Source organism: Rana temporaria, chromosome 5 (genome assembly GCF_905171775.1).
Source record: "Rana temporaria chromosome 5, aRanTem1.1, whole genome shotgun sequence".
In the NCBI taxonomy this organism is placed as follows: domain Eukaryota; kingdom Metazoa; phylum Chordata; class Amphibia; order Anura; family Ranidae; genus Rana; species Rana temporaria.
This window is the reverse complement of record NC_053493.1, coordinates 209,853,192-209,871,704: the sequence shown is the minus strand read 5'-3', so window position 1 is coordinate 209,871,704 and position 18,513 is coordinate 209,853,192. Positions and strand designations below refer to the sequence as shown.

General features: G+C 44.2%; 1 protein-coding gene across 1 annotated transcript in view; it reads right to left on the bottom strand.

Annotated features, from left to right (window-relative positions):
* Positions 1-6,041, bottom strand: part of UBE2QL1 (ubiquitin conjugating enzyme E2 Q family like 1) — an 84,189-nt gene extending 78,148 nt beyond the window's left edge. Inside the window, exon 1 of the mRNA XM_040353521.1 lies at positions 4,702-6,041. Coding sequence (XP_040209455.1) covers positions 4,702-5,538 — 837 coding nt within the window. The 5' untranslated portion in view covers positions 5,539-6,041. The remainder of the gene's footprint in view (positions 1-4,701) is intronic.
* Between the last annotated feature and the right edge of the window lie 12,472 nt (positions 6,042-18,513).

The following is an 18,513-nucleotide window of genomic DNA, read 5'->3' as shown; positions in this document are numbered from 1 at the left end:
TTTTTTTCTTGCATGTGATTGGGTATTCTTCGGAAAGTGAATCTTTACCTCATTTACATTTACATTTTATTTTAAGTTCTGGAGCAACTGCCCTTGCAGAGTTAAACTGCACTTTGCAAATTGCACAGTCTATTGCCTTTTGTAAATGAACCCCATACTTACTTTAGAATTGCAGATGGTCCATGTATTGTAGATAAAAACATAGATAACAAGGTGTAACCCTGCTATAGGTATGCATTTATGCTGACTTAAAGCTAGATTCACATTCAAAATACATCACTAAAATGAACCGTACATCATACCAAAATTAGCATAAATTAACATTATGCTGCAAAATGGATTACTTTTCCACTTATAGCATTTTAGTAACTGTATTCATTCATAAAATAATCATTCATAACTCAGTTCTGTTTCTACACCAGTTAATGTCCGTATTCATTCTATCTATGTGTCTTTTTTTTTTAATCGTGTTTATGCATGCAATATAGGCAACAGATAATCATTAAAGGGGTTGTAAAGGAAAAAAAAATGTTTCCCCTAAATAGCTTCCTTTATTTTACTGCAGTCCTCCTTCACATACCTCATGCTTCGATTTTGCTTTTAAATGTCCTTATTTCTTCTGAGAAATCATCACTTCCTGTTCTTCTGTCTGTAACTACACACCGTAATGCAAGGCTTTCTCCCTGGTGTGGAGAAAGCCTCTTGAGGGGGAGGGGGCGAGCAGGAGTGTCAGGACGCCCACTAACACACAGCTCCTTTCTCAATCTGCAAAGTAGTGAGTGTACTGACCCTCCTGCTCGCCCTCTCCCCCCTCAAGAGGCTTTCTACACACCAGGGAGAAAGTCTTGCATTACTGCGTGTAGTTACAGACAGAAGAACAGGAAGTGAGGATTTCTCAGAAGAATTAAGGACATTTAAAAGCAAAATGGAAGGATGAGGTAAGTGAGGGAGGACTGCACTAAGGTAAAGGAAGCTATTTAGGGCAAAAAAATAATTATCTTTACAACCCCTTTAAGGTCTGCATTTAAGGTAAAAATGTTAAATCAAATGGAGAACGATTGTGAACAGAGGTCACTGAAGACATGTCTAAAGACATAAATGGAGCTCTGGAATATCTGCAAAAAAAATGACAATCTATTTATGTTTTACAACTTACCTACAGTACCATAATATGGCTCACCCTTACTGAATTTTAATATAGTACTATGACCCAATGCATCTCAACATTTATTACACTCCTTTAATGAATGCACTTGCTGCATACATTTCATGATAACAAATATTTGCTTATAACATGGTGGTATGTAACAAGGAAATTCATCGCCATATGTTCACCACCTACTGGCACTATGCCTATTGATTGCACTTTAACACAAGAGAAATATATTGTGTGTGTGACTTAGAAATGTGATTTAGAACATCTGCTTTTATATCAGTGTAACCAGTTTAGGACTCATGCACCATCTTATGCATCTTATTGTTTATTAATTTAAATATGTTGCTTTGTTATGTTTTGTAAAATGTGCGATAGGAAACATTTGTATTATTGGTAAACAATGGTATGACGTCTATGACTCCTTGATGTATTCTGATTGTATTCTCAGCAATTTGGTGGTACAATGACCTAAGGGTGAGAAAGCCAGCTCTATATTGTATTCCTTAGGGCTCTATAACCACCTCAAGCAGATGCTATCTGAAAAAAACTCATATATAAAAGCTAGACGGTAAATTTAATTCTGGGGTCAGCAAATGGTCATTGGCTGATTACAGTCAACTCAATCTCCTGAAGCTCAAAGTGATTATTTGAGAACAATGCTGGGACCAGCATGTCAACAGTACCCCTGATGACTGCATTGTCTTACAAGCAACTGGACATTTACCTTGTTTTATAATGACTAGCCATGCTAAAGCTATAACTTAATACCTGTCAGTGAATTAGTCCCACATTCTAACACATTTAGGTATAACTATAGGCAAAAAAAAAAAAAGCCTATGGAAGTCAGTCATTACAATAATAAATACCTTGTAATTCTGCCAGTCCACAGCTTGACTGTATGATAATGCTATTTCGCCAGCAATTAATTTACTGCAGCATTGTCACCCTGTCAACCCTCATCCTTACATGAAATAAGAACATTGCTACCGCTAAAAGTCCTCACCTCATTGCCAATTGGCACTGCCCATAAAACCCAATAGGTAGCCATACATCTGAAGGATATAGGATCTGAAGGAATCAGTAGACCTTGGTCGCCCCATGTGATGATGTCATAGGGGCAAAGAAGAAGATTTATTCTTCCATTAGGAAGGTAATTAAAAAAAAAACTAAATTAAATTTACAGGAAGAAGGCAAAAGCATTTTTCTTTTTAATTATTCTGTCCATGATAAACATAAGGACACCCACCTGGATTGCAGCTCTAGAGGAATAAAGACCTCAGTGGCCCCATGTGATGATGTCATGGGGCAAAGAAGAGGATTTCTTCATCCATTAAGAAGGTAGATAAAAAAAGCCAGATGGAATCTACAGGGGCAGAAGGGTTTGGCAAAAAATGAAAACACATTGGCCAAAAAAGGCTTTTAAAAATACTGTCCATAATAAAGACAAGGGCACCCTCTTCAGTTCCAGGTCCAGTGCAGTAAAGCAGCAGCCCCATGCAATGATGTTATTGGGGCAAAAAGAGGATTTATTCATTCATTAACAAGATACTGGTAAGTAAAAAAACAATAAGTTAGATGAAATCTATAGGGCAAAGAGGACTTGGCAGTAAAAAAAATAAAGAAAAACACATTGACCAAATAAGGTCTTTAATGATTCTGTCCACAATATAAAGGCATTCTCTTAGATTCCAGCTGCAGTGCAAAAAATGACTTCAGTGACTCCATGTGATGATGTCATGGGGCAAAGAAGAGGATTTCTTAAAGCTTGTTTCTTAAAGATCTACAGAGAGAACAGGACTTGGCAGTAAAGAAAAATCACCTTGGCCAAGGAACATCTTTAAAGATTCAAAATAAATAAGGGCAACCATCTGGATTCTAACTCTGGTGGACCTCAGTGGCCCCATGTGATGATGTCATCACCCTCGTCCTCCATTAAGAGGGTGAGTTAAAAAATGTGGATATAAAAAGCTATGAAAACTATGGGGGGGGGGGGGATTTAGCAGTAAAGAAACACACCTTGGACAAAAAAAGGTCTTTAATGATTTTCTCTACCATAAAGAAAATGGCTTCCTCTTTATTTCCAGCTCTGGTGGGGGTAAGGACCTCAGGGGCCCAATGTGAAGATTTCATGGGCAATAAATATGATTTCTTCATTTATTCATCCAAGAAGGAAGGTAAAAAAAAAAGAAGCTAGATGGGATCTGCAGGGAGAAGGTGACTTTGCAGTAAAGAAAAACACCTTGGCCAAAGAAGATCTTTAATGATTCTGTCCACAATATAGATTACGGTTATCTCTTGGATTCCAGGTTCAGAGGAAATAAAGATTTTAGTGGGCCCATACATGATGTCATGGGGCAAAGAAGAGGATTTCTAAAAGCTAGTTGGGATCTACAGGGAAAACGGGACTTGGCAGTAAAGAAAAACACATTGACCAAAGAAGATCTTTAATGATTCACAATAAAAGATAAGGGCACCCATCTGGGTTCCAGCTCTGATGGACCTCAGCGGCTCAGACACCTATGGACCTCAGACCCCTATGTCTTGGGGGGGGGGTGGGGGTTACTTTATCCATTAAGAGAGTGAGTAAAAAAAGCTATGAAATCTATTGGGAGAGGAATTTGGCAGTAAAGAAACACACCTTTGCCAAAGCAGGTCTTTAATGATTTTCTGCACGTAAAAGAGAAGGGCTTCTTTTTGAATTCCAGGTCTAGTGGAGTAAAGATCTGAGGGGCCCCAATGTGAGGATGTCATGGGAAAAAAGGAGAATGTATTCATTCATTAAGAAGGTAAATAAAAAAAAATACTAGATGTGATCTGCAGGGGGAGGATGATTTCACAGGGAAGAAAAACACATTGGCCAAAGAAGGTTTTTAATGATTCGGTCCATGAAAAAGATAAGGGCACCCAACTGGATTCCAGCTCTGGAGGAGTAAAGACCTCAATGGCCTCTGGGGAAGATGTCATAGGGACAAAGAATGGGATTACTTCATCCATTAAGACAAGTATAAAAAAATAATTAAATAAGCTAGATCTAATCTAAAGAAACACATCTTGGCCAATTTTTGGCAAATTTAACGTAACAATTTTTTCCAAGGTAAAGAGAAGGGCTTCCTTTTGAATTCCAGTTCTAGTGAAGTAAAGACCCCAGGTGCCCAATGTGAGGATGTCAGGCTGGAGTAAAGAAGAGAATTTTTTCATTCATTAAGAAGGTAGGTACAATTGACATCCTGTCAATTGTACAAAAAAATAGATGGGATCTATAGGTGACTTGGCAGTAAAGAAGAACGCCTTGGCCAAAAAGGGTCTTTAATGATTCTCTCCAGTGATAAAAAAAAAACAAATTCTAATCCAACACAGATGGCAAACAATGTTATATTTATAGCTTGTCCATTGTTACATTTTGCTACAATGTTTACATAAGAAGATGATACACAGGTTTAAACATGAATCAACTATATAAGGCAGTAGGGTTAGTGGTTATCGATGGCTGACGTCATCACCAGGGATTACTAAGCACTGATTATTGATAGCTGCCCTTTGCTTACCTGCCCTTTAACAAGGCTGGCTGCGAACTGCCTCATGACTGCCTCCACCGTGTAGGCACTGGACCATCCTCTGGGGGTAAGGAGCTCCATGCAGATTGCACCACCATCCAGCACATAGCCATTCTCCAATCTGGGGCTCAGCACCCTCATGAAAGGAGGGGAGAAGGGAAAGTTGTCCGGGAAGGTGAGGTTGAGCAAGATGAACTCGGTGTTGGTCTCCTTCATGTCCTGCCAGAGGGTGGAGTCCTTGTCCACCTGATGAAGCTTGACATTCCAGTCGAAGAGGTTGTCATCCACCAGCTCCACCGAAATGAAGTGGTCGCTCAGTTTGCGGATGTCTTGAAGCTCCTTCATCAGCCGCCTGCTCCTCACCTGGGTGCAGTGCTGCCTGTTGGGGGGCACCAGGGGTTGCAAGGAGGAGCCCCCACTTTGCTTGTTGCCCCCTCCCCCGGCTTCTTTTGTAATGGTCGGGGTGCTAGTCTCTTTGGCACTGTTCTTGTCCTTGCCTCCAGCTGTCCCATGCTTGTCCTTGTGAGCCTGCTCAGTCTTTTTGCCCTTGATGTCAGCCTGGCCGAGCATCCCTTCGGTGCTTGTGGAGTTATTGCTGCAGCAGCCACCACCGCTGCCCCCGCCGCCGCCGCCGCCGCTACTCCCACCACCACCACCACCTCCTCCTGCTGAACCTCCTTGCTGCTGCTGCTGCGGCTTGTTGCTGCTGTTCTTCCCCTTGCTGTTCTTCAGAGATCCCTGCTGGTTGCGGTGGTGGTGGTGCTTGGGGTCCTCGGTGTCCCTGTCATTAAGGCGAATGAGTCCTATTTTTCGCAGGAGTGTGGCCATTTTCCAATCTGCTGCACTCGCAATAATCCGCAGGGGACTGGCGATGGAGCGATCACAGATGAGCCCAACTGTCTACAATCAGTGTGATTCACAAGATCGCTGCTACCTTCAGAGTCCATCCATCATCCTCTACACAACAACAAGAGGCGATCTGATTCATTGGCGCTGGGGAACGATGAGTCTGGGGTGACTGGGGGGTCTCATCCTGTCAATTGCCATTCAGTGGTTGGGGGCTGCTGTGTGCATAGGGGGTGATGATCTCATGGGCAATGCCTCCCTGTCATCCTGGATGAGCCTATGTGATCCACACGTCAGTCCGCAGTGCTCCGATCTCTTCTCTCCTTCTGCTGCAGTAAAATAGTAGTGATCGCCTGCCTCCCTGCCAGCCTGCCAGCTCCGATCCCTTCTGTCTCTTATCTGCAGACCTCACAAAAGAGGGGGGAGGGTTGCTGTATAGAGGTGGGAGGAGGAAGGAGTCGAGCAGCTCACATGCACACCACTGGCTACTTTAGAATTAAAAGCCCTATGATTAATGCCCTGGGAACGCCCATTCTTCTAGGACGTCAGGCAAGCCCCTCCCCCTTTCTCCCCCCTCTCTCTCCTTGTCTTCTCTCTGTTACCTGTGCTGCATCCTAAATTGCTGGGTCTGCAGCTATTCTGCATCATCTCAAGGGGGCTGTGTGCAGGAAAGGAAGAGATCTTCCTACATCTCAGGATGCATCTCAGGATACATCATCTCAGGATACATGATCTCAGGGTACATCTCCCTACTCTCATCAATCTGCTTTATTGTGCTTACAACTTCCACCCCCTGACCAGTGCCATGCACCCCCCCAAATCCCACTTCCTTCCCCCTTTGCTGACCCAGATTCTTCATCCTCAGCAATGGGAAAAGTACTGGACTGATCACACTTCACCCATCTGGAAGAAGAGATAGCTTGGATTCTGCAGGTTTCCTTCTGATGACAGATGTGTCTGCTACACAGAAGGTGACATCTCCATGTGTCACCCTTTCTTCTCTTATTTTTTTTTTCTGCACTCCTCTGTAGTGATGAATGCACAGGAGGAAACAATAGAAAAAGGCGGACGTTGTGGTCTTGGCCAGTATAAAAGACAGGTACAGATCACACATAAGCTGCTCTGTGGATTTAGTAGGCGGCAGGGAATTTATTCCTGCATAGAAATGTCTATACACAAACACAGGAGCAGACACAATGCAATATAATGAGCTTGCAATTTTACTCACGGGGGGTACAAGGTCAAAGAGATAAAACAAAATAAGGCACGCGTTTTTGTTTTGTTTTTTATTTCCTTCTTCGTCGATTTTACTCCACGGTCCATTATTAAAAGCATGGTTTTGTTAGTATGATATGCACGTTTAAGTCATTGGAAAGGAAATGACTGCGTCGCTTCCAGCTAGGAGCTAAAATTAGTGATGGAATTATGACTTTCTCAAGGTCAATCCGAACAGGTCATCAACCTACAGCATGATTACGATCAATTAAAGTGATATTAGACCCTCTGTTTTTATATGTTTTTTTCAGAAGCAGATTTAACCATTTACTGAGCATGCATCTTCTCTGTGTGGTTGTAAACCACAGACATAAAATATGAACAAAGCATATCCCTCTATAGTGTGTACTTGACTCACACTAGGTGTAATTTCTATCTGCTGCTTCGTTCTTCTGCTATCAGCATGAGTTACTTCTGAGGCCCCGTACACACGTCCGAGGAACTCGATGGGCAAAACTAATCGTTTTGCTCGTCGAGTTCTGTGTGAAGCCGCCGAGGATCTCGGCGAGCCAATTTACCTCATTGAACAACGAGGAAATAAAGAACATGTTCTCTATTTGGCTCGACGAGGAACTCGTCGGGTTCCTCGGCCGAAAGTGTACACACGCCGGGTTTCTCGGCAGAATTCAGCTCCGATTGAGTTTCTGGCTGAATTCTGCCAAGAAACTCGGTCGTGTGTACGGGGCCTCACAAGTTTTTCTGACACCAAGATAAAAAAGGTGACAGGGGAGGGATCTCCAGCAGATTGACAGCTTCAGCTCTGTTCCTCTGTGTTGTGGAAAGGGTGTGAATCCCCTCCCACCAATCAGCTCTCAGAGCTCTCCTCACTGAGCTCTACAGAATGAGAATTCAGCTCTCCACCCTTTTTTTCTGAGCTCTCAGTCAAGCTTAAACCACTTGCCGACCAGCTGCTGCAGTAATACTGTGGTAAGTTTGCTTGGCTGCGCAAATCGCCGTAGGTGTACGTCAGGCTCATATACGGTGACCTGTAGGTAGGGTTGCCCCCTGTCCATGATTCACCCGGACAGTCTGTGTTTGGAATCATGTGTCCGGGTTTCAGTCTGCCTGAAACCCGGACACATTATTCATACTGGGCTGTGTCTCCCTAAGTAACTGAAATAGTTACACAAAAATCTGTTGCTGTCTGGGAGAGGTAGAGACAGAGAGGAGGGGAGAGAGGAGGGGAGAGGACGAGGGAAAGAGTGAGAGAGAGACAGAGAGAGGGAAAGAGTGAGGGAGAGAGAGAGGGTGAGAGGGAGGGAGAGAGGGGGGAGGGGGAGGGGAAGAGAGGGGGGAGAGGGAGGAAGGGGGAGGAGAGGGGGGAGAGGGAGAGAGAGGAAGGTGGAGGGGGGAAGAGAGGGAGGGAGAGATAGAGGGAGGGGGGAGGAGAAGAGAGGGAGGGGAATGATGTCCGCAAGAGCAGTTTGACCACAACCACTGTTCGCTGTAGCACGCTGCATTACCACTTTCGGTATCTCAGGTCTTTTATAATCCTAGTGTGTACTACGGAAAAAAAATGTGCCCTGTGCCACTAAAGTGTTCAGGTTTGGCTTAAAGAAAAGGTGGCAACCCTACCTGTGGGCGTGCACGTGTTCCCATTGGCCAGCGGGGGAGCCAATAAGCGCGTCCGCCGGCCACCCGCGATCGTTCCCCGCAGTGACAAAACGGGGATCTGCCTGTGTAAACAAAGCAAATCTTCGTTCTGACAGGGGAGATCACACAGATCCCGTCTTTCTGCTATGCAGGAAGACAGATCTGTGTGTTGTTCCAGTGAGCCCTTCCCCCATACAGTTAGAACACACAGTGAGGGAACACAGTTAACCCCTGGATCGCCCCTGTTGTTAACCCCTTCCCTGCCAGTGTCATTAGTACAATAAGAGTGCATATTTTTAGCACTGATCACTGTAGTAATGTCACTGGTTGTGGAATTAAGCCTTTTTAAACAAAAGATGTATAAACAGGAAAAATAGTGACCCTTAAAAAATGCAGTATACAGCAAGAACTGTAAATGATAACAATGATTAATGTATAAAGCGCGGACATATATATATAATGCCGCGTACAGACGGTCGTTTTTTGTGATGAAAAAAAACGACGTTTTAAAAAACGTCATTTAAAATGATCGTGTGTGGGCAAAACGTTGTTTTATGTCTTCAAAAAAACGACAAAAAAAAAATTCGAACATGCTTGAATTTTTTGTGTCGTTTTTCAAAACGTTGTTTTTTGTTTCACAGAAATTGACCGTGTGTGGCAAAAAACAACGTTTAAAAAGAAGTTTTTAAACCCGCGCATGCCCAGAAGCTAGTTATGAAGCGAGCTTCAATGGAAAAAAAGTGGTGAACGTAACCTCGCTTTGCTAGAGCATTGTGAAAAAAACGATGGTGTGTAGGCAACGTCGTTTTTGAAAATGAAGTTTCAAAAACGTCGTTTTATTTCATGATTTAAAACGTCGTTTTTTTTCCATCACAAAAACCGACCGTCTGTACGCGGCATTAGGGTTTAAAATCACGTTACGTTTCAATCTATTTTCATGTCAATGCAGGTTCCCTGTTTCAGGGCTTCTCCTTTCCTCTTGAAGCATCTTATGAAGTAACCCCTTTACTGCTTTTAGTGCTGCTTAAGCTCAGGTTTAGTAACAACAAATCCAGTGATCCATGGAGCAGCATTGGTGCCTGGCTTTTTGGAATTATAACCCCTTATGTTGCCTCCCAGTGGGTGGGCATTAATGCCCATGGGGTGGCATGTCTTCTTTATCACATGACTGCTGTGATTGTCTCTAAGAGCTGTCACATGATCGGGAGGCCATCCTGATGGCTACTGCTTAGAATAGCTCAGAGAGCTATTGGTGCCAGTTTGGTCAGAGTGCTGAAAGTGAGCATGCTCTCAGCAAACAGCCTCCTACCACCGGCATTACAGCTCACCTTTCTTGCAGCCCCATATATGCTTTACGTGGTTGGCAAGAGGTTAAATAATTTTATTTTTTAATGTTTATTTTATTGTGTTCTATGTGTTTTATTTCACATCATTTGGACTGTCTTTACTTATTTATCAGCACAGAGACTTTTTTGGCAAGTTTTTTGAAAACTGCTTGGTTTACACATAAGACTGTTTTACACTGTACGTTTTTTTGCACATATTTATCAAATATTTTATACATATCATTTTTGCACTTTATTGTTTGCACATCGTGTTGCTTGATTTTTGCACTATATTTGTGTATTTGCACAGAAAGGACTGAAGTATTATTGCACTTTATTACCATTTGTTTACATGCACCAAGGGAGTATATATGTACACCTGATTATTGGTTATATATTTATATTAGATTCATTTGAGTGAGCGCCACTTCACCCCCCCCCCCCCTTTAATAACTGTATTTAGTGTGTGAACACTTCTTTTGTTGTGGCTGCTGCTTGTATAAGCATATCATTTGTATACCTGCTGACGTTTGCGCACCAGTAACCCATATCATATAATATCTGAAGACATTGACGCTTTCCACAAACTCAAGGCAGCCTTCCTCTCTGCCCCAATTCTCCTACGTCCGGACATTACGAAACCCTTTTCTATGGAGGCTGATGCCTCTTCAGTAGGAGTCGGTGGCCGTCCTACTCCAAGCTCAGAAGGGCAAGTCTCAGCCTTGCGGATTCTTTTCCAAGAAGTTTTCAGATGCGGAAAAGAACTATATCATTGGGGAGCTACTGGATATTAAACTTGCTCTTCAAGAATGGCGACATCTACTAGACGGTTCTCCCCATTGCATTACCATCTATACTGATCATTAAAATCTGCAGGATTTACAACCCCCAAAACACTTGAACCCACCCCAAGCTCGCTGGGCCCTCTTTTTCGTCCGCTTCAACTTCAACATTACCTTTCGTCCTGGTGCCAAAAACCTTTGTGCCGATGCCTTGTCTAGGTCGTTTGATGTCAACGATTCTGAGAATAACCTAGATCCTGGTCCCATCATCCCTCCGCATCATATTCTAGCCACTACTCAGCTCCGGCCTACGCAGCCTCCTCCAGGTTAAACTTTTGTAGTTTCCGCACTTCGTCCCAAACTCCTTGCCTGGGCACATGACTCCAAGTTCTCTGGACATCCTGGTATACTTCTGTAGCACTACCCCCAAAGGAGCTTCTGGTTGTTTTGGGTGGCACATTTACCTCATGGCTCCCCCGAATTCCTAGGGGTGAATGATGCGTATTGCATTTGATAGAAGTGAAGGAATGTCCGCAACAGGTGCTCTTTGCTGTGCTCTTTATTACCCAGTTGGGTAAAAACAATAAAACTTGTGGTGAGGAAAGTAAAGTTGAAGAAGAAAGGAGAATAGCAAATTCAGGCGTGATGATAGGGAAACAGTCCTGCTTCCAAGCGTAACAATTCTATGCGCCACTCCTGCCTGAGTGGGGTTAGCGTACCCGGACAGGCCTCTCTCACTGACCTGGCAGCCGGAGTATCACTCGAACATTTGTAGGATATGGTCCCTGCCACAGACCATCCTTAGTGAACTTGAACTTGAGGAAAAGTCTCTGCCACAGACCCTCCTTGGTGAACATCAGGGAGATACCTCTCTGATTTGTAGTTGCGGAGGATATCCTCCTTAGCTGAATTACACCTAGATCTCCTTCAACTTGTCGCCCAGGTACCGACTGCCAGGTGATCAATCCTTCAGTGTCCGGCTACCTTGATCCCCGGTGGTTTGTGGAGGCCCTTTTGGACCGCCAGCTTCTCAATGGCGCTCCTCAGATGGACTCCCCACTGAACAGCAATACAGCTTGGGATCCTCAAAGGTGGGAACCCAGTCGCTCACTGGGTCCCCATAGCTGTTCAGATGCTCCAGGCCATTGTGGTCCCAGAACCAGGAACACCACGAGGCATTCCCCCCCCCCCCCCGGCCAGGTAGGCCATAACGCTGGGACGCCGTGATGTGGTCACCCTAAAGGTGGGTGCCACACTCAAAGAAGACCCAGAATAAATGGAGTCTGCCCCATAAATACCCTTCCCCAGCATGCACAGTGAGGTCAAACCCTCCTGATTGGCTGCCACCTACAGCACCGGGGTTGGAAGAACACCCCAGCACAGCAGAATAAGCCCACAGCACAGCCAAGCTGAAACATAGACCCTGTTTAACACATAACAATTTGGATCAGAGTTTAACCACACTCCGATCTCCCTCTAAATTTAACTAGCACCGGTACTGTAAGGTAACTAGGCGCTACACTTCGTAATTGTGACCTCCTTCAGCATCAATACTGGTAGTCCTCTCTTCGTAAGGATGTCAAAGAGTACGTTCAAGCTTGTACGGTTTGTGTACAATCCAAGTCTTCCACATCCGCCCCAGCTGGGTTGCTTCACCCTTACCAGTTCCCGATATACCTTGGCATTGTATTTCCATGGATTTTATCTCAGATCTGCCCCCCTCAACAAGTTCTACAGTGATCTGGGTAGTGGTGGATCAGTTATCCAAAATGTGTCACTTGATCAGGTTTACCTTCTGCTCCTAGTCTTGCCACAACTTTCATTAAGATCTTTTGTCTTCATGGGATGCCTTCACATATCATCTCTGACAGAGGAGTTAAATTTACTGCTCGGTTTTGGAGAGCCTTGCCTTTCATTCCCAGTCCAATGGGCAAACGGAACGTGTCAATCAACATGTAGAACGAGATGACTGAGTGGACCTTTTGCCCTGGGCAGAGTTTGCCTTAAACCAACACTCCAATGCCAGTTTTGGAAGATCCCCCTTCTTCACTGTTTATGGGCAGCATCCATTTGTTCCCTTTCCTGTTCCCATTTCTCCTCTCGTACCAGCAGCAGCTGAAACCCAAAGGACCTTAAACTCAATCTGGGTATTTGTCTCTAATAATCTTAATCTGGCTGCCTCTAGGCGTAAAACGGCAGCAGATCGTCATCGTTGTCCGGCTCCTAAGTTACTACCAGGCAATAGAGTTTGGCTCTGTACCATGCACATCCGACTCTTCATTGGTCCCTTTCCCATTCTCTGTCCCCAATCCAGTTGCTTTCAAGCTCCGTCTGCCCTCTCATCTCAGCAGGGCAGGACTTAGGGTGGTGGGGGCCCCTGGGCTAGAGTGTTGAAGGGGCCCCCTGGAGCCGAGAATTGGGGGGGGGGGGGTCGAAGATGTTGAGCGAGGGGGGATCATAGTTTTTGAGGGGGGGGTGCGCATTAAAGTTGTTGAGAGGGGGGCGCATTAAAGTTGTTGAATGGGGGGTGCATTAAAGTTGTTGAGCGGGAGGGGGTGCGCATTAAAGTTGTTGAGCGGGGGGGGGTGCCTCTCACCTGTGCACGGAATGTGTCAGCTCTCTTCCCTTCAGCCGACATCCACACACCACTCCGGTTCCTCCTGGGGGGGGGTTTTGCAGTTGTTGAGCAAGGGGGAGGTCCTCTCACCTGTGCCGACAGCGGGGGCCACAGACTGTCATTAGCCCGGCTGTCGGCTTTCTTCCCCTCAGCAGCCACAGTCCTCCACACACCGCTCCGGTTCCTCCTGCTTTCGTGCTGCCTCCTCTTGCAGTGCGGGAAAATTAACCCTTTCGCGGGACTGCGGGAAGAAGCTGTCTGTGCTGGAAAGTCCCACAGAATCCGTGCGTGTTGGGAGGTATGCGCAGGGCCGCCATCAGGAATTTTGGGGCCCCTTACACAGCTTAAGGCATGGGCCCCCTGGAGCAGAGAATCAGAGGGGGGGGGTGCTGCTGCCTGAAATTGAGAAGCGGGGGGGCTGCCGCAAATTGAGAAGATGGGGGGGGGCCTTTACAAAAAAAAGAAGAAATAAAGAAATATATATATATATAAATGGGGGTAGCCATCCGGGGCCCTGGGGACCTCTGGGCCCTTTAATAAAAAGAAAAAAGAAAGCTCTGGGCCCTTTAATAAAAAAAATATAAAAAAAATAAACATTTATAAAAAATACATAACAAAAGGGAGGTTGCCATCCGGGGCCCTGGGGACCTCTGGGCCTTTTAATAAAAAATAACAAAATATAAACAAAAATAAAAAAATAAACATTTATAAAAATAAATAAAAAAAGGGGGGGTTGCCACATGGGGCCCTGGGGACCTCTGAGCCCTTTAATAAAAAACAAATATATAAAAAAAGTAATTTTTTTTATAAAAAAAGGGGGGGTTGCCATCCGGGGGCCCTGGAGACCTCTGGGCCCTTTCATAATAATAATAATAATAATAATAATAATTATATATATATATATATATATATATATATATATATATATATAAAAACATTTTTTTTAATAAAAAATAAATAAAAAAATGGGGGGTTGCCGTCTGGGGCCCTGGGGGCCTCCGGACCCCTAAATAAAAAAACAAAACAAAAAATCCCCAATGCCTTCCATGTCTCCCTGCTCAGGCTACTCGTCCTCAATCGCTTCTCTCGCCCCTTCTTCTCACCCTACTCCTGTGGCTGATACCATGGATCAGTATGAGATTAAAGAAATATTGAACTCCAAATACTAATAAGGAAAGCTACTCTATATGATTGATTGGAAGGGCTATGGCCCGGAGGAGAGGTCTTGGGATCCTGCTGCAGATGTCTCAGCCCTACGCTTGGTGACCATATTTCATTGGAAATTTCCCTCCAAGCCAGCCCCCAAACATGTAGGGGAACCTCATAAACAAGGGGGGGGGGGGGGTACTGTCACAAATCAGCAGCGGAGCTGATTTGTGTCTTACCTTTTACTGCTGTAGGTCGGCTGACAGGTGTGGTTCCACAAGATTGTGTTCAGCTCTTGCTGCACTCAGCAGCTATGGGTGTCGTCGGCTTCACCTGTTGCTTATGTAGCACTACCCCCGAATGAGCTGCTGGTTTGTTTTGGGTGGCATGTTACCTCTATTCCTTCGCCGTCTAGGGTATCAGATGAGAGTTGAGAAAAACTTCAATGTCCACACTTTAGGCTTCTTTTTCCTTGCTTTATTTACCCAACATGGTAAAAGAATACAAGTAATAGTTGAAGAGGTGGAAGGGTAATAGGTAATAGGTTCAGGTGTAAAAAACTTTTGTTCGGAAACACTCCTGCTTCCAGCAACGTAACTTTCGTCGCCACTCTAGCCAGAGTGGGTACTGTGTACCTGGATAGGCCTCTCTTACTAACCTAGCAGCCAGGATGTCAACTTTAGTAAAGTCTCTGCCACAGACCTTCCCAAAGATGGAGATGCATTCAGTTCAAAATCCCCTCAGCACAGGATTAAGCACCCGGGTCGCTCTTGAATAAATTCTTGTGAACTCAGAACTGACAGGCGACCATCACTCAGCCTTTCAGTAATAGTGCGTTGTTCGATGAAGTTCAAGGCCTCTCCTGAGATACCAGCCTCTTGCTCGGTGCTTTCCAAGACAGGTTCTTCATCGAGTGGCTTCCTCCCTCAGAATGTACAGCACAGGACCACTCTGCAAACGTAGACCCAGTCTGACTACCGGGCCTACTTAGTAGATCACAACCCCAGATCAACGTGGTCCTGGAGCCAGGAACACTTGAACACACACTCCCGGCCAGGAGGGCCATACTCGGGGGGTGGTGGGACGGCAGGCCAGGATCTGCGACGACGAAGACCACAAACTAATGACGTCTGTCCCTTAAGTACTCCTCCCCAGCATGCACAGCGGGACGATCAACTCCCCCTGATTGACTGCCGAAGGGGAACACCCAAAACACCTTGACGTGACTGCTGCCAGCCTTGGCCTGGAGTGGTAACAACACTCCAGACAACAATAGTGGTCACTCACAGTACAGCCAAGGCTGGAACAGAGGCCCAAATTTAGTAAAAAAACATACAGTCTGGGTCAACTAACTCTCAGACTACCCCCTAAATTTAAAGCAGCACCGGCCAGAAAGTAGGACACGCTACACTTAATATATGCTTCCTTCCTGCTACTTTCTGTCCAGCCTTCCATGTGCCTATCTATTTAAATTCCACTCTGGTTGCTTGAGCAACACTTGTTCCTGAGCGCCCTTCTTGTAAATTGCCTAACCTGACTTCTTGTGAACTGATCTCTTGTGTACCAACTCGGCTAGTTCTCCTGATAATGTTGTCTGCTGCCCACTCTGACCTTGGCTCGCTATCTGACTCTCCTTTTGCTTCATCCATCCATCCATCCCTGTCTGACAGTGTCTTCTGGTACTCTCCTTGTGAGCAGGGTGGACCTGGGGTCAGCACGCAGCTAAGCCCAAACTCTTGTGAGAGTGTCCCTGGCAGAATACTGGCTGGCCCTTAGATTCCACGCCCTGGGGGATTCCATGTCACCTGCTCACCTGTGGGCTCACATCAGTAGCCCTGTGACAACCAAAGACTGGGTTTCCTTTTTTCTTATGCTTTGCCAGACTCTAACTGCAACTGTCTTCAGTTCTCTGTATGTGGCTCTTTCTGCCTTTAGTTTTGCCTTCAGCAAGTGAAATGCTTGCTCAATTGGGGTCAATATCAGGTGATTGACACAGCCATTGCAGAATATTCCACTTCTTTTCATTCTAAAGCTCCTGGGTTGCTTTTGCAGTGTGTTTTGGATCATTGTTCATCTGTACAGTGAAGCGTCGTCCAATCAACTTTGCTGCATTTGGCTGAATCTGGGTGGACAGTATATCTCTAAACACTGCAGAATTCATATGGCTGCTTTTGTCACATCATCAATAAACACCAATGTCCATGCCATAACACTGCAAGCTCCACCATGTTTTACAGATGACATTGTGTGCTTTGGATCAAGGGCCGTTCCATGCCTTCTCCACATTTTTTTCCTTCCGCCATTCTGGTACAGATTAACCTTAGTTTCATCCATTCAAAGAATGCTTTTCAAAATCTAGTCTGTTTTTTTAGATGTTTTTTGGTCTTTAAGTCTAATCTGGCTTCTATTCTTCAGGCTTTTAAATGGTTTGCACCTTGTGGTGAACCCTCTGTATTTGCTCTTGTGAAGTCTTCTCTTGAATGATACACCCACCTCTTGGAGAATGTCCTTCACTTGTCTGGATGTTCTGAATGGGTTTTTCTTTACCATAGAGAGAATCCTGCGATCATCCACCACTGTCATCTTCCGTGGATGTCCAGGCCTTTTTGTATAGCTGTGTTCTTCTTTCCTCAGAATGTACTAAACTGTTTATTTGGCCACTCCTAATGATGCTGCTATCTCTCTGACGGATTTGTTTCATTTAAGCCTTACAATGGCCTGTTTCACTTGCATGGACAGCTCATTTGAACACATGATGTAGGTTCACAGCAATATATTCAAAATGCAAATACCACAATTAGAATCAACTCCAAACCTTTTACATTGCTTAATTGATGAAGAAATAATGAAGGAGTTGCCCACACCTGGCCATGAAATACCTGAAAACATGTAAAATTGTACCTGTGTCCATATATATAGTATATGGGCCTAACTGTGCATCTTTCAGCTTTTGCTTTGTTCCTTCTATGGATCTGTGCTTTCTGTAAATCTCCTGTGCTTCTTGAATATTCATCCATAGGGGTGTATGATAAGTAAGTAAGCAAAGCTCTGCTCTCCTGCCAAGATGACCAATTCAATAAAAAGACATGTGGTAAAATAATCCATGATCAGCACTGGAGAAAAAAACAGCTGCAGGGAGCCTACGAGCAATACTGGTAACTATTTTTTTGCCCTCTGCCTGCCATTTTTTTGCTTAGCTTTCACAGTTCAGGTATTCTCCTGTGTGCTTGTGAAATACATTGATTTAATATAAATAGTAAAAATCAAAACTACAAGATCAGTTTAAAATCTTAAAATCTTAAAATTATTAAGAAAAAATTGAGTCAAAACGAATAAAGTTCACCCTTAATAATCAGACAATAAAATTAAATGGTACACTTAAATGTATCATTGTGTATGGAAATTGAAGGGCATTACTTCACATTTATTTAAAACATTACATTTTTATAATTTGATTTTTTTTTACAGCTGAGTTGTACATATCCAACTGTGTACAAATTTTAGTTGAAAGCTTTGCAATGCAAATTTTTCAGAGTGAATTATTCTTCATGTATTTATTTGCTAATTGCTCACTCTTAGTAAAATACCTCCCGACTGAAATCAAAATCTTGTATACTCCCTTTCCTTTTCAGGTGTCTCTCTTGAAGGTTTGTTATATAGCCAGGTATAAATAACTGTACTATTTAACAGCCAAGTCTTTTTATATTCCATTAAACTTTTTTTACAACCTTCAGGTTATTGCATTAATTTTTCAAATGCTAGTTTTAAAGAAAAGATATTAGTGAAAAACAGGTACAAAAATATATGTTTTTTTCCGAGCGGGGGTTGGTGATAGGCTCAAACTTGGCCATACAGCAAATAATCATACATCATACACAGCTTGCAGCGAATTGCGTGTGTGGCAAAATTGCACCGCGGGAGGGAATAAAGATTGAGCCTACTCAAACTTGAACACACTTGAACACCCGTCCTTGGTCAGTGAGAACTTGACAATCAGCAACTGCTGTGTGGTATAAATAGTGCAGTGGTCAGGACTATATCATATACTTATAGTACAGAGGTGAGGATCATGGCATTTAGAGCCCAACCTGGAGTGCAGGAGTCAGAAGTATGAAAAACATAGCACAGTATGTATAGTACAGGGCTCAGGAGTACCAAACATACAACACACACGGGCCAAGAGTGCAACATGTGCAGAGCACAGGGGCTGGGGTGGGTA